The sequence below is a fragment of the Gopherus flavomarginatus genome, chromosome 3 (assembly GCF_025201925.1).
Source record: "Gopherus flavomarginatus isolate rGopFla2 chromosome 3, rGopFla2.mat.asm, whole genome shotgun sequence".
NCBI lineage: Eukaryota > Metazoa > Chordata > Testudines > Testudinidae > Gopherus > Gopherus flavomarginatus.
The window spans coordinates 104492846-104509905 of NC_066619.1; the positions used below are offsets into that span (position 1 = coordinate 104492846).

At 43.7% G+C, this 17060-nt stretch overlaps 1 protein-coding gene across 1 annotated transcript; it reads left to right on the top strand.

The window, feature by feature from the left end:
* Positions 1-4810: 4810 nt before the first annotated feature.
* LOC127046732 (interferon epsilon-like) lies at positions 4811-6702 on the top strand. Its single transcript, XM_050944224.1, has 2 exons — positions 4811-4904; positions 6044-6702. Exons 1-2 carry the CDS (start codon positions 4811-4813, stop codon positions 6700-6702), a joined length of 753 nt encoding a protein of 250 aa, XP_050800181.1.
* The last annotated feature ends 10358 nt before the right edge of the window (positions 6703-17060 follow it).

Consider the following 17060-nt stretch of genomic DNA (forward strand, 5'->3'; position numbering starts at 1 on the left):
ATATGTGTAAAAACTTGCAGGACTGGGGTCTAACCATGTAAATTACCATACAATGACCACATTTTTTTGCAATAAATGCACAGTGATTGCATAGGAAGAAAACATCTGATCCTGTATTCCTTTCACACCCCCAAACTCCTGTTTATTTTTAATTTTGTGCAAAGAATCCAGAATTAGGTCCACAGCATTATTGCCTCATAACTGCGCTATTGATTTTACCCCTGCAAAACTTCTACAAACTCAGATACTACTTTTCTGAAGGGAGGTTGCAAGTCTAGTTGCACCTCTTCTCCCTTTCTGGTCTTTCTGAGTACATCCCCTTCACGCTTAGCTCATGACCCACAAGCACTACCCTATGCATAACAACCACTTATCACCCTGGCTTTTGGACTTCTGTATTTCCTCCCTTCAGGAACCTGTGACCAGTGATATTGACCAACAGCCTTCTTAAGACAAAATAGTTGTATGAAGAAGTTGGAATAAAGCATTAGAGAAAAAGAGTATTTTAAAACAGCTAACATCACACATATCTAATAACATATAATCCTACCCTACCCTTCAAGCTAAATTAGATAAATTTTCACACAACGCACAATCAACCTGTGGAACTCCTTGCCAGAGGATGTTGTGAAGGCCAAGACGATAACAAGGTTCAAAGAAGAACTAGATAAATTCATGCAGGATAGGTCCATCCGTGGCTATTAGCCAGATGGGCAGGGATGGCGTCCATAGCTGGGAATGGCTGACGGGATGGATCACTTAATGACTACCTGTTCTGTTCATTCCCTCTGGGGCATCTGGCATTGGCCAGTTTTGGAAGACAGGATACTGGGTGAGATGGATCATTGATCTGACCCAGTATGACCGTTCTTATGTTCCTCTTAAATTACAGGAATGAAAAAGAACCAACTTGCATTCTCCTAATGAGCCCAGATCCTTCTGTGACCTACCCTGGTCACCATTCACAGCATTAATTGCAGTTCTTCTTACTTGTCCAGGCAAGCTAGGGGTTGTCTTCATCAGAGTTAGCCCAGGCTTTTAACCAATGTGACTCCTCACCACCCCCACTCCAACACATCCATCCACACAGAGAACCCTTTCACCCAAGTTTAGTAGTACTTTCAGCCTGAGCTAGCTGACCTAACTAGGGGTGTGGTACAGATCACAGTTTTCATCTTTACTTTACAGTGAGGATGCAGGCTAAATCACTAAAGTGTTGCTAGTCCAATGCCTTCCTACAATTTCCCTTGTCTGTCCAGAAGGACAGCCAGGTTCTCTCACAGTTCACTAGGAAAGAATCATAGGGCTGTTCATCTTACTGAAACATAAAGAATCATGGGATATGCCCCCAAGACTCCTAGAAATACATAGGGTGGAGTGTAGCACCAGTGAGAAGACAATAATTTATGTGCGGCTTTATAGTATGGCTGCACACACCTGGGCTAACTCTGCAGTGATGACATATCCTGAGAGTTACAATCTTCTTCTCTCAGTCTGATCCACCCTGTTCAAACTGATTAGAAGACTTTGCTCTGTCAATGTGATGTATAACTGGTGCTGGGCCTCGTGATGTTATTGGCCATGAAAAGTGAATTATTTCACTGTCTGTTCAAATATTCTGCTTGAACTTCATTTGGTGGAGTCTGTCTATGAACCATGATGATAGAACAAGGGGAGCATGTGATGTGAGCTAGTGCCTCATTGGTTACAGGTAGTCTTTAACTGTAGTGTTTCATCAAGTAGTCTCTCCTTGAAGTTATAGCAGACAGGATATTCTCCTAGGGTCCTGTGGTTTCCCCATGCCCTTCAGGAACCAAAAGAGGACATGGTCTCCCATCACAGTAGCCAGTAAATATTACATTTCACTTCACCCAGAACCCCTCCCCAGGCTATGTATGATAGCGTTTGTCTTGCATCCTGAAATTCAAAAATTTCAGACTGGGGGGGGCCTGATTCCAGAGCCACTGGGCCCTCAAGACCAATGCCCTATTGCACCCCTTCCATTGTAGTGAGGGGATCAAGCTCAAGCACTTTTACTTTGCCATGGAAAGACAGGTAATCTTTCAGGTAGGCAGATCCCTTTGGCTTTATACAGAGGAACATCTCCTAGGAAAGTTGCTCTTGCTGAAAGATTCCTCTCCACTCCCTAAAAAATTGATATACTTATGTACTTGTGTTTAATTGGAGGACCACTCTGTACTTTGTGTTGATGCTTCAAATAACTAGGCCTCTTTCCCAAAGAGGTTTATCTTCTGTACCCCTCCTTCTCCCAAAAGTCTCCTGCTTGTGCAGAAGATTTTGAGAGTTGCCTTGGACAGAAGCCCTTTGTAAGTCTTCTGGGAACAGGAGACGCCAAAGATGACATTTGGTAAGCTTCCTGGCAGTGTGGAGAACTTCCTGACAGCGTAGAGAACTATTCTGAGGAGATGGTAGTTTAATTAGGTGAAGAATGACTGCAGCAGCTTAGCAATATTAGCCATATTTATAAGTATTTTCCCTCAAGGAATAGGTTACTTCTATGGCTATTTGACCTTTGTTTAAGTTGCCACATTGGCCTTTTTTGTTGACATTACATTTCTTAATTTGTTATAAGTTTTCTTTATCTGCACATATCGTTTGAGACATCCATGGGATATGCTTCCAGAGCAGCCACTGAAGATAATGGGAGATTGTGGTGTATAGCCACAGACTGTGTTGGGTTCGTGATATATCAGATGTACAATAAGCTATTTTTCTTACAGATACAGTGAAATAGCTTTGCACCCAATTTTAGACTGTTTAAATAAGGCATAAGTAGGATTTATTAATACTAATAAATGTAACAAGACAGATTTATTAACATTTGTGAACAAAAATGTTCTATTAATTTAACAGGAAATATTTTTCTTTTTTGAATTAAAAACCTCTCCTCCCGTGATGGAAACTCCAACAAATCAGCATTGTGCAAGGATATGAAAACAGAAAGTGAAACAGCTGAAGGAAATAAGGCTAACCAAACGGATGTAGTTTCCCTGTCCAAAACCAGTGAAATGTAAAACTGAAACATCCAGCATGAATAAGGAAAAGTAAATTAGGTCTTTAAAATGGTTAGTGTTGATCATGAAAGATGTTAGAAGTAATTTTTTTTTAAACAGACAGTATGATTTACCACAACAAAGTCCTCTAAATCACAATATTACCTCCATTCATCTGTGTGGGTCTTTTATTAGTATATTTAATAGATTTAATCAGTTAGATTCCTAAATTTTAAACTAGCCAAAAGGCAAAGCAAAGTTCATATTCTACAACTTTACCTTGTCTTCAGGAACACAAATTTCTCAGGGCTGGTATATATTACAGTGATGAATATTCCAGTTTCTCAATGTGCTCTGCCAATCATTTCTTGCTTCCATCTCAAGTTAACTGCACTTTTCAGTTTGCTGGAAACTGCATATCTCAAGGTTAATATTTTTTGGAAGGTGGGAGTGGGGAGAATACTCATTCACTGACAAAGCTTCCTCCCCCACAAACAGGAGTCACTCATTGGATTACCACACTTGATAGCTCTCTCCTTCTCTCAAATACAAGTAGTAATGGAAGTTACAATAGATTACACAATAATATAACTAGAAAATGCTTTACCGTTTAAAAAGCAGTACTACCCTGAGAAGTGCTGCTGTAAAAATGGCATTGTGTGATTCCACGTGTACTATGTCTGAATAGCTCCACATCAAATTGCTCAGTTTAAGAGAGAAAATGTGTTTTCCTAATTGACAGCCCTGCAAAATCAATCTGGGAGCCTTCGGGGTGAAAAGATTCCTTAGGACATATTATTCCAGAACATCCCTTGCTTGATCCCTGTACTTGAGAACTGGTTGATTTTAGTGATGTTAAACAAGCCAGAATAAAATCCAGCTGTGCTTAATTCTGAAGAGCTAGAGTAACAAAGCAGTAGGGAAATGTATGCTACTAAGGTGAGCAGATGTAACAACACACAGGCTACGTATTTCTTCAGTAGGAAGATGACTGTAACAGTGTGGCTTGCCCCTTAAGGGATAGTGGCATGGGGACAGCCAACCCTCATTGTTGAAGAGACACACCTGAGAGAGATCAGATGATTCTATTATAAAAGCAGCAGGAAGGGATAGGGAGTTCAGGAAATGGTAATGAGTGAGAGAGATTTTAGCAGGGAAGATCGTGACACCACCCCCTCCCCCCCGGGTGGTTGGAAGTCAAAGCTGGAAATCTGAGTTCCACCCAGGTAATGCTTGTGAACAGTGATTGAAAGGGGACCTAGCTCTGGGAAGGTGGGCTGGGGACTCTGAATCTAAGGGGAGAAAGAAGTTAAATGAGGGTTTGGCCATGAGAGCCAAATTCTGTAAGGACTAAATAAACTGGACTCTAGGAGGGGTAATGTTTTAAGTTCCCTTTGGAGTGGGGTTTAAAAGACCCTGAAGAGGTGAAACTAAGGCAGGCTGCCTATAGTGTGACCCTGAGCTATGAAGAAATACTCAGCTCTATGACAACTGGCCTAGTCAGTAACATCCCCTCCCATCAAGAAGGCCAACAGTACAGCGATGGAGAACAAGATGATGGAGAGAGTCACACCAGGGACTGCAGTATCTTCTTGAAACTCCTGCAGGATCAGCAGAGGCAGTAGGAGGTGCTGTGGTCAGCCTAGCAGGATCATAGCAGTGGTGGGAGGCCCACCACCGGCAAGAGAGTAATGCCCAGGGCTCCTATTTCCAGTGTAGGGAAACAGGATATAAAGAGTTTGAATGTTCCAGGTGCTATCCTGATTCCTGGGTGTGGTCAGGCCAGAAGGGGAGAAATGCTGACTGATAGACCTGAATGCCTTGTGTGTGGAAAGGAGGGGCACTGTTCCATGAAGAAGCAGTTGGGGAAACTCTTCCAGAGCAAGGGAGGTAATTCTCCAGCCAGAGAAGTCAAGGGGGAGAGGGTGCAGCAGATCCTAACTCAGAAACCAGTAGAGCCAAAGGCCAAGGAGCACTTGCAGCATCAGCCCTTGACCCCCAGGATATGGAATACTATAGTTTGCTGGCAAATGTGCAAAGACCAGAGACATAGCATGAATGCAGACAGTCATAAGTAAACTGATTATACAGCATAAAATTATCCCCCCCCTTATTAGAAAGTATGAAATGTAAATAAGGGGGGATTAATTTCATATTGTATAATCGGTTTACTCATGTCTGTCTGCATGCATTTTAGTTAAGGAATGTCTTTCAGCACAGTAAAGGTTTTCCCCTCTAGTAATGTTATCAGTTAGTTGAGGGCGAACAGACAATATCTCAGAAGTTCCTTTCTAGTTATGTGCCCGCCATTACAATTCTCCATTAGCCTGCTCTGAGCCCATTACATTTCCCTACATCTCTTGCATGTATTTGCTGTTGGTAACTAGATGAAATTAAAAAGACAGAACTTTGAAAGCATGTTAGTGTAATACAGAGACTAAAGATTGAGTTTTCACTCTTTCCTGAACAAGTAGCTGTGTGTTTAACTACTAACTCTAGCGTTAGAAGAAGCAGATAAACCTTTGGGAAACCTCTGCACACTAGATCTCTGAGAAGGCACTTGACTTAGAAACAGCAGTTTGTGTGTCCGCTTAGCTAATTAAACTAGTAACTATTATATATGAATACAGGTATTCTTACTGTAATACTTGTATAGGAGTGACACTTACCTACACGAGGTGACTTTAAATTGAAGTGCAGTGACACCTATGGCCCACTTCAACTCTAGATACTATAATATCAGCAGATAACATCTATAAAAATGAAAGGTCTAATTTAAATAACTTCAGGACTGAAATGTGGTGTAGAATGCCATATTTAGTACATTATACATACCGGCACTTGTATAATTGACAAACATATATACATTTATATTACAATCTTTGTAGCTTTGCTCACTTCCATAAAAAGGAGAGTAAAAAAAGTACCAAAAAATGAAGCAATTAGACAAAGTGCAAATAAGCCTCAAGAAGGAAAAACTTGAGATGCAGAAAGTGATGAACTTCACCTACAGTATATTTAAATCACAGACATGGATGAAAAACACATCTATGAAAGACACTGCATAAGCTCCTGTCTCCAAGGCACTTCACGCAGAGGCAGAGTGAAAGAAGACCTCATGATCACCATGTGTTTGCTGCACATCTCCCTTGTAATGCTGTTCTCCACTGAAATCTCTTCTCTGGACTGTACCATACTTCTCTTCCAGCAGAATAAAATGAACACAGAAAGCTTAGAGCTTCTGAGCAAAATAGGTGGAGAATTTCCTCTACAATGCCTAAAAGAAAATAGGATCTTCAGGCTCCCTCAGAAAGCTCTCAGGCCCAGAGAGTCCCAGGAGAAGGATGCCAAGATGGTAATTCAGGAGATCCTCCAGCAGATCTTCAATATCTTCAGTGAAAACCTCACGCAAGCTGCCTGGGACAGGAGTTCTGTAGAGACATTACAAAATGGACTTAACTGGCAAACTGAGAAGCTAGAGACATGTTTGCATTCAGAGATGGAGAATGAGACACCCTATTTGGGCAACAAGAAACTCCTGTTCCCCATGTTGAAGCTGAAGAAATACTTCCAAAGAATCAGGGATTTCCTGAAAGAGAAACAATTTAGCTTGTGTGCCTGGGAGACCATCCGCTTGGAAATGGGGAGATGTCTTTTGTTTGTTGACCAGCTGATTAAAAAGGCTTAAGAACTAAGGTAAGGTATAAATATTATCCTCAGAATAATTTATTTCAACCCAAAAGGCATGAAGTGGAATTTAATATATAGTAACTCCTCAATTAAAGTTGACCTGGTTAATGTTGTTTTGTTAGGTTCCTGATCAATTAGGGAACATGGTTGTTTAAAGTTGTGCAATGCTCCCTTTATAACATTGTTTGGCAACTGCCTGCTTTGTCCAGTGCTTGCAGGAAGAGCAGCCCATTGCAGCTAGCTGATGGGGGCTTGGAACCAGAGTGTACCAGCAGCCCCCCTACAGTTCCCCTTATCAGCTCCCTGCTCCCCCTAAGTTCCCTGCAATTGCTGCAGTTCAGCTGTCCCTCCCCCCCCACTGCCATGTGCTACTCCTGCCCTCTGCCTTGGAGCTGCTCCTGGGAGCCTCCTGCTTGCTCTGTGTGTATGGTTGTTTTGTTTTTTTTTTTGGTTGGGGGGGGAGGTGTGCTAATGTCAGGGTGTTGTCCCCCCATTAGGGTGACCAGATGTCCCAATTTTATAGGGACAGTCCTGATTTTGGAGGATTTTTTTTATATAAGCACCTATTATCCCCAACCCCCTGTCCTGATTTTTTTTTTTTTTTTTTACACTTGCTGTCTGGTAACCCTACCCCCAGTTTACCTTATCCACAGAGCAGGGGGGACAGGACAGGGCTCAGGATAGTGGGAGCTTCCTGGCAGCAGCTGCTGTATAACTTGCTGATCTAATTAAAAAGGCAATGTACTTAGAGTGGGGTCAGCCTACTTAAAGGGGCAATGTGTGTCTCTGTGTGTGTGTGTGTGTCTCTCTCTCTCTCTCTGCCATGCTGTGTGGGAGGCTACATTAACAACAATATGTTAACCCTTGAGGGCTCAGCTGAGTGCTAGTGCCTCATTTAGCAATAAGGCATTCCTTGGGAAATATCCCAACCTCTGACTCCACCACCTCAACCAAGCTTTACAATCATTGCAGTGTACAGCATTAAATTTTTTGTTTAAAACTTTGTGTGTGTGTGTGTGTGTGTGTGTGTGTGTGTGTGTGTGTGTGTGTGTGTGTGTGTGTGTGTAATATATCTATCTCTGGTACCTAACCCCCTGCATTTACATTAATTCTTATGGGGAAATGGGATTTGCTTAACAGCGTTTTGCTTAAAGTTGCATTTTTCAGGAACATAACTATAACATTAAACAAGAATTACTGTATTTAGGGTTCTCTTCCCATAGAAACCATTGGCTAAACTCTTTGACTTCAGTAGTAGCAAGATCAGGTGATTACCTTCCTCTACTGTGTAAGTGCTATAAACTAGTACCACTGGATTTGTAATGGTATGTCTATTTTTCTCTTTATAAGATGCCATGTAACAAAATGGTGACAATATCTAGATGATGCATTCTATTTCAGGCCCCTTCATACCTCACCTGAACCCAGCCCACTAGTCATCTCTGCTGGTAATTATGTCCAATATTGCAAGTCCCTAAAAGCTTCATACAGCTGCATTTACATATTTTTAAAAGCTTGCCAAAAAATGTTTCCCTCCCCTCCACTTTCAAAACGTGTACTTGCCACCAACCCAAGCTGCCTCCCCCCCACCTCCCCACCCTCCAAAAACAATTACACTACCTTGAAGCCCAGGGCAATAACATTCAGTCCTGGACAGATGACTCTTTGAAAGTCAGACTTGATGCAACTGATCAGGCCTAGAAACTCAGTCAAGAGGTGTGAGAGTTCAAGTATCTAGTGGGTTTTTTGGGGGGAGGCTCAGTTTTCAGATGCCCAACTTGACATTAAAAGGACACAACTTTCAGAGCGTGGGTGCTTGACGCTTTCTGGCCAGAACCTTTTATACCAGAAAGGGGAGACTCTACATTTTCAAATGGGGGCACTGAGCATTTGCTTTAAACACTGGGGAATTAGAATAGATTCTAATAGTGTCCTTTTTTTACGTTAAAAAGGATGAATTTTAGGTAATCTTTACAGGCTTCAAGAGTTATAAGCTATGTTTTTTCTGTGTTCTATACAGCTTTGCCACTCTCAAGAGGCACAAATCCCTTTTCACTTATTTGTGGTATGTATTATATAAACATTATATATCCAGGAATATAATTTCCTATAGGTTGAAGGGATGGAGAGGAGAACAAGCTCCCTTTAAACAATCTTCCTCAACTTTTATCCTAAACCAGGGATGGGCAAACTACAGCCCACGGGCTGGAACCAGCCCATGAGCTGTTCTAAGCAGCTGGGGAGCTGGGTTGGGGGCTGTATCACATGGCTCGGCCCCGCTCCGGTGCTACAGCAAGGGCACCGGGTCAGGGGCTACACAACACCCAGAAGTCAGAGAAGGGACATGCCACTGCTTCTGGGAGCCGATTGAGGTAAGCACTGCTCAGAGCCCTGCCCCAGCCCTGATCCCCCTCCTGCTCTCCAAATCCCTTGATCCCAGTATGGAGCATCCTCCTGCACCCTAAACGTCTCATCCCCAGCCCCATCTCAGAGCCCACATACCCAGTTGGAACCTGCATCTCTTCCCAAACCCTGGCCCTGATCCTCCTCCAAACCCCTCGGTCCCAGCCCAGAGCACCCTCCTACGCCCCAAACACCTCATCCCCAGTCCCACCCCCAACCAGAGCCTTCATCTCTTCTCATACTAACCCCAATTTTGTGAGCATTCATGGCCTACCATACAATTTCTATTTCCCAATGTGGCCCATGGGCCAAAAAATTTGCCCACCCCTGTCCTAAACAGGAGTGTCATCTTGAGTGAATATTCCATCCCCATATTGCATTATAGCTACATAAGTGACTCCTGTTAGGGAGAGAGTGAGGGGCAGGCTGAAAGGGATAAGCAGAATTTTTCTGATTTTGTTCTTCATGGCTATACAGAGCCAATAAATCTTACATTCTTTTGGTTTATACACAAAAGATCACCTTTAACTTCCAAACTTCCTTGCATTAATCTTTAGATGCTCATTTCTGAAAACATTTGTTAGAGATCATTTAGAAACAGATTGTGTTTGAACCATTTCCCTCTTCGTTCCAGCTTGGAATTATCAGTACTTCAGCTACAGATATAAAGACAACAGAATGAAATATTCTGCACCAGAATCTCACATTTCTCAGTTGCCTCTTCCAAGTGAAAAGTTTCTGCCTTTTGAATAAGCAACAGACTGAGAACATTCATGATATTTTGAAATGCTTTGTTCACTTAAAATTCACAGAAGAGGAAAATGATGGTGGCGGAGCAGGGAAACCACTTTATTTAAAAAAAAAAGGACATAAATCAGTTTAGAAACATGGATGAAAAATGTTGAGTCTGCAAAAGACTTTACAATCCACAGTTTATTAACAGACAAGGAGTGTAAGACTATGTGAACTTGACAGCTATGTGTCTGCTGCAAATGCTAAGATGACAGTCCAAGAGATCACACATCAGATCTTCAGTGTCCTTAATAAAAATCTCGCCCAAATTGCCTGGAATGGTAATTCCATAAAGACATGCCCAACTGAACACCATGGAGACATGTTCAGATGCAGATCTGGAGGGGAAAAAATCAATTCAGGAAGTGTGTGGATTGAAAGCTTTACCCTGACAGAGGGGAATAAAACACTGCAAAGACCTATTTCCCAAAAGGTGAACAACAGGCCTATATGCCTGAGAACTTAGAGTCTCCAAACAGAAACTATCTGCTTACTCAACATCAGAAGGCTTAAAGTCTGATATGAAGGTCCTGGATCAAACAAAACAGTTTATACGAAGTTATTACCCAAGGAGTTGAGTATTTTAAACTATTACTTTTGTTTCCTAAACTGAAAACACTTTTTGCTTGCTTTTGTTTGTAGCAGTATTTATGTTTGAAGTCACCTTTATCACACTATTTGTAAATAAAATTATTTTTATAATAGAAAACTACTACAGTTGTGAGAATTACTCCAGATAAGCAGTGACATCTGATTTATGCATTTCATCACACAATCATGTCACTTTGCAGCAAATTGAGTGACCCTGATTCTGCATTCCTAGAACACCCAGTAAATTAAACGCAAGAGTATCCTCACATGCGATCATTGTCATTGATTTATTCCCATTTGATTTACTAGTTGTTAGAATTCTGGGGATGCTACAGGAATTTATCTCTGCTACTATCCTGGCAAAATAAATGCAAAGGGCCAAATCCCACTCATTAAACCAAGAGGGATTTTAATGAGACTACTCATTTAAATAAAATAACTAGGATTAGGCTATGGCTAACTAGGAAACTATGGCTAGGATTTTAAAGAATATAGCAATGCTATAAAACAACTTAGATGAGAAAAGGAGTCATGTCAGGATCCAATTCTCAAATTCCCCCTCACAGTTTCAATTTGATCAGGACACTAGAATTAACATACCCTAGTGTTGGGTAGAAAGGAGGGTTGTAATGCGAGTACCAAGAAACTCAGAGAACATTAAATGTATAGGCTTGAAGAGTAATCCCGAAACTTTATCATACCCCACCCTTTCCCCTGTAATGTAATGTGTTGCTACCCCCTCCCCCTCAGAGCCAGGGTGACAGGCTGGAGCTGGGCCCAGGAGCAGAGCTGCAGCTGGGCTGAGTGCAGTGGGGGGCAGCTTGAGACAGGGCCGAAGCAGGGCTGGATGGCACTCCCATCCTATGCCCTGTGAGGGCCAACCCAGGCCCTGCCCTGCTCTCATGAATGTTTCTCCATGCCAAGCCCTTCCTATTTTAAAGGACAACTCTAAACTCTACATGCTTAGGTGGATTGCCTTGATGTTTGGGGTGTCTTTGGGGGTAGGGTTACTAATGTGACTTTGGGAGCAAGGGAGTTCCCAAGATACAGCATTTCTTACAGCTGACACATTCAATTCCTTTTTGGTGCACAGAAATGGGGCTCAAACTCAGGCTCTGATCATCCCCACCGCACACTGATCTCAATCATTTACCCAGCAAGTGCATGGTTCCCACAACCCCTTGGGATATTGAAAATGTGACTTTTAAAAAGTTTCCAGTTCAGGATTGGTGCCTGGCAAATGGAGGGGGTGTTAACTGACCACTTCACCTTGAATGATCCTTTGAAATGTTTGGTAGCTGTGTTAGTCTGTATCAGCAAAAAGAACGAGGAGTCCTTTGTGGTACCTTAGAGAATGACAAATTTATTTTGGCAGAAGCCTTCGTAGGCTAAAAGCCACTTATGCCCAAATAAATTTTAGTCTCCAAGGTGCCATAAGTACTCCTTTTGAGATGTGTTAACTATTTATGCTAAACAATCTGTTCAAACCTGGTATTTAACAGCATCCCTTTGAGTTAAGCCTTGTCTACACTGGCAAATTTCTGTGCAGTAAAGCAGCTTTCTGTATTGTAATTCCCAAGCTATACACACTGCCAAGCCACTTCATGTGCAGAAACTGTGCAGTTGCACTGCTTTTTTTTTCTTTTTAAACCTGAAGAGAAGCGTACAGCTTTCTGCACGGGGTGGGTATAGCACTGCAGTGCCAGTGTAGAGCCTTGGTTGATTAGTGCTGCAATTGGCCTCCAGGAGGTTTCCCACAATACCTGTTCTCACCTCTCTGGTCATCAGTTTGAACTCTACTGCCCTGCCCTCAGGTGACCAACTGTCATTTCCACCCTGTAAATTCCTTTGCAAATTTGAAAATCCCCTTCCTGTTTGTTCAGTGATATGTGCAGTGGTCTCAGTACGTCTTTCTAGGTGGCTATGCCCGTTCCATGCACCAGGTGCTTCCCTGCTTGGAGCAATGTCGGGCTGCTGGACCTATCAGCAGTTGGGCAAAGGGGACTGTTCAGTCCCAGCCCAGCTGTGATCCAGCCATAGGAATTGTGATACCTACGGACAGATTTCACCATGCATGACGGAAAGGGGCTGTGACCAGGACACACTGCAGTGCAGGGTCAAAGTGAAGGAGCTGTGGAACACCTACCACAAGGTGTAGGAGGCAAACTGCTGCTCCAGAGCTGCACCTATGAGCTGCCAGTTCTACAAAGAGCTGGACATGATACTCAGTAGTGATCCCACCTCCACTGCGAAGGCCCCTGTGGGTACTTTGGTGGCTTGTGTGCCAGTCAAGAGTGGACCAAGCCAGGAGGAGGAAATCTTGGGATGAGGAGCGGAAGGGGGACACAGACGTCAGAGATGTATGCAAGCCAGAGCTCTTCTCTACCCCGGAGGAGGCTAGCCAGTCACAGCTGTTAGAGCTTGGCAAAGCACAAACAGGAGAGGAGGCCCCTGGTAAAGGGATTTGATTTTGGGAATCACTGAAGCGAGTTGTTGGGGGCAGGAGCGCTGCAGAAAGCAGACTTGTGTCTGTATGATGCACGTACCACCACGTGCCTAGTCTGAGCGGCAGAACAGGGTGTTTGACTCCCTCACTTCATAGGAATCTGCCTCCGAAATCTCCAGGAAACTCTCATGGAGATACTGGGCAATCTGCTGCCACAGTTTCTTTGGCAGAGCTGCTTTGTTTCTTGCCTCATTAAGGGTAACTCTCCCGCACCATTCTGATGTGACGGGAGGGCAGCAGGAGCACCATTGCTGCACACAGGCATGCTGGGGGATAAGGATCAAGGCAGAAGCTGCTTTCTTGGACAAGACCCTCCCTTGATTCCCTGCTCAGCAGCAACACTCAACAGTCATTCTGCACTTGCTCAGTCTGTTGTTCAACCGTTCCTTTCTCCTGTCAAGGTGCCCCATGTATGGCTTCGCAAGCCACATCATTAAGGAGTAGGTAGAATCACAATGGGCATGTCTACTTCCCTTACGGTGATCTTCTGGTCCAGGAAGAAAGTCCCTGCTTGCAGCTTCCTAAACAGGCTAGTGTTCTGAAAGATGCATACATCATGCACCTTTCCGGACCAGCCTGCGTTAATGTCTGTGAAATGCCCACGGTGATCCACAAGTGCCTGGAGAACCCCTTCTGATTAATGTACTCGGTGGCCTGGTGCCAGAATTGGAATATGCGTGCTGTCAGGGTTCCTTCCCCACTCTGAACTCTAGGGTACAGATGTGGGGCCCTGCATGAAAGACATCTCCCCCCCTCAAGCTTATTTTTACCAGCTTAGGTTGAAATCTCCCCAAGGCACAATTTTTCTTTTATACTGTGGATTAAGTAACGCTGCCACCACCAAGTGATTTAAACAAACATTTAGGGATGACCACTTGGAGCCCTACCTTCACCAAATATCCCCCCAAACTCCTAGACTCCTTTTCCTGGGCAGGCCTGAGAATAATCCCCCAAGCCGCTACATCTCCTTTCCTGGGCAGGCTTGAGAATAATATCCTCACCAATTGGCACAGGTGAACATAGACCCAAACCCTTTGATTCTTCATTGTTTTAAGATCCATCAGGTTCTTAAAAGAAGAATTTTAAAGAAAAGGTAAAAGAATTACCTCTGTAAAACTGGGATGGTAAGTACTTCACAGATTAATAAAAGACTCAAGAACACAGAGGATCTCTCCTCTAGGCAAAACCTTAAAGTTACAAAACCAGGCATAAACCTCCCTCTTACCCTAAGGAAAACACAAGCCAAAATAAAAGTAAATTAATGCATTTCCTTGCTAAATACTTACCAACTTTATAGGAGCTGGATTGCTTGCTTCCTTGATCTGTGTCTGGCAAAAGCCCACAGGACGGACAGACAGACAGAAAAAACCTATTTTCCCTCCTTCCCACCCCCTATTTGAAGGTATCTTGTCCCCTCATTGGTCCTTTTGGTCAGGTGTCAGCTAGGTTACCTGAGCTTCTTAATCCTTTACAGGTAAAAAAAGAATTAACCCTTTACAGGGTAAAGAGGGATTTTATGCTACCCTTAGCTGTATGTTAATGGCACGTGCCATCTATCACCCCTCCGCAGTTAGGGAAGCCCATTTGTGCAAAGCCATCCATAACATCACGCACATTGCCCAGAGTCACAGTCATTCGGAGCAGGATGCGATTAATGGCCCTGCACACTTCCCTCAACACAAGTCCAATGGTTGACTTTCCCACTCCGAACTGGTTAGCGATTGATTGATAGCAGTCTGGAGTAGCCAGCTTCCATCGTGCAATCACCATGTGCTTCTTCAACGACAGGGCAGCTCTCATTCTCGTGTGCCACAGGGCTGGGGCAAGCTCACCACAGTCCCATGAATGTGTCTTTCCTCATCCAAAAGTTCTGCAGCCACTGCTCATCATCCCAGATGTTCATCACTATGGGATCCCCCTACTCAGTGCTTGTTTCCTAAGTTCAAAAGTGGCGTTCCACTGTGGTCAGCAGCTCCATGAATGCCACAAGCAATCTTGTGTCGTAGTTACTATGCATGGTGAGATTAATGTTGCACTCCTCTTGCCTTTGTAGTTTAAGGAATAATTCCACTGCCACTTGTGACGTGTTAGTGAGAGCGAGCAGCATACTGGTCAACAGTTCGGGATCCATTCCTGCAGACTGAAGAGGCAAAGCACACAGTACACAAACCATTGAAAGATGGTGCCAAATGTGGATGGAAGCACAGGGATTGCTGGGATACAAAGCAATTCATCACGGGGCACTGGGACAGGACCCAGGATGGCCCATGATCCCCTCTGCCTTTCCACAACTCTTAGGGGCAGAAGAGGAAGAGATGCTCTGTGGGATAGCTGCCCAGAGTGCACCACTCCAAATACCACTGCAAGTGTGAACACGCTATTGTGCAGGCAGCTGACAGTGTGAACACACAACAGCAGTTTCCCTTCAGCACTCTCTGAATGGCACTGTAACTCTGCCAGTGTAGACATACCCTTCATTTCCCAGACTCAGAGAAGAGCTCTGTGTTAGCTTGAAAACTTGTCTCTCTCACCACCAGAAGTTGGTCCAATAAAAGATATTACCTCACCCACCTTGTCTCTCTAAATGGATTACAATGTAGTTGTTCAGGAAGACTAGACAAGAGGGTTTCTAAGCCACATTTTTACATGACATTGGTGGTTCAAGGGACATGATCTGGCCATTGAACTTGAACTGTAGCAGTACAGCTTCAAAACCTACCTGTGGCAAAAATCTGAGGAAGACCTGTAGGCATATTGCTTCAATCTGCCTTGTGGATTGGAAGGGTAGTTTTTTTGGGAGAAAGCTTAAATGAGCACAGCAGATAATTAAGGAAGTGCTCAAACTATTTTTAAAAAAAATTGCACATGCAAATGCTTGCTGGGAGAAGGGAAGGGGCTATCGGCTGTGGCAAGGTATTATGGAGAGGGACTAAATGGGAACATGTGGGAGGGGAAAGGAGTTAGAGGAGCTCAGGTCAGGGGGGAGGCATATGTGGGACATTGAAGAGGGGACAGTGGGTTGGGCCGGGGAGAGCCTGTCAGTCCCACATCTTCTCCTCCTGTGTGTATGCTAGGATGGTGGGGAGGAGGGAGACCTGCCCCTCTAAGGGGTTCTGAGGTGCTCAGCCTGCCTAACTGTGCTGGGATTGGGGGGCCTGCCCTTCCAGGGTTTGAGGCTAGGTTGAGTGGCTGAGTAGTAGGGGCCCTGCTCTGTGTACAGCTCAGATGACATAATTCAGGAAATATGCAGCTCTCTAGTCAGCTGCTACCTGGATATGAATATGTAAGAGGAGAGGGTGCCAAACAGTAAGGAGCAACTTTTCACACCCTAATGGTAATGGGACAGAAAGGAGAAGATGAGCTGAAAACATTGGCCAGATATTGTATTTTGTGGAGAATGGGGTGAGGGGTGGGGAGCGAATGGTGAAGGAGATGGACACACAAGTCTTCTCTCAGGCTCTTAAACGTATTGTAACCATCATCTAATAAAACTTCCAAGATTTGGGACCTAGATTATGTCTCACTTGCCCTGTTAACAACTGCACACTGCAACAATTTCAAAGCACAACCATTAGCTCCATTCCACTATAAAAGTATACTGGGGGTGAGGGGGGACTACACTTAGATACACATAGCAACTGTGTTGCCTAAATGAGAGAGCACTGAACTGGGATCTACTTAGGTTTTAGTCCCAGTGCTACGCTAGTCTGCTAGGTGACAGTCATACTACAGCTATGTGACTCAGTTTCCCCATCTGCAAAATGGGGCTAATAATCCTTTGTAACATACTTTGCACGGATCATCTACAGCTAAAAAGCACCATGAATGCCAAGTATTGTTATTACCTAACCACAGTAGTATATCAACCGGTGTGATAACCTCAACTGCCTAAATGACCACTAACTCCTACAAAAAACACCTCTTTCTGTTCACAAACCCAGGAAATTCACTGACAAAGAAACGTTAATGTTAATGTATTAGACCCTCTGGTGTCTAGTACTCTTCCAGAGAGTTGAGTTCTATGACACACAAACCCAGGAAATGAAGTGTTAAGGTATTTCAAA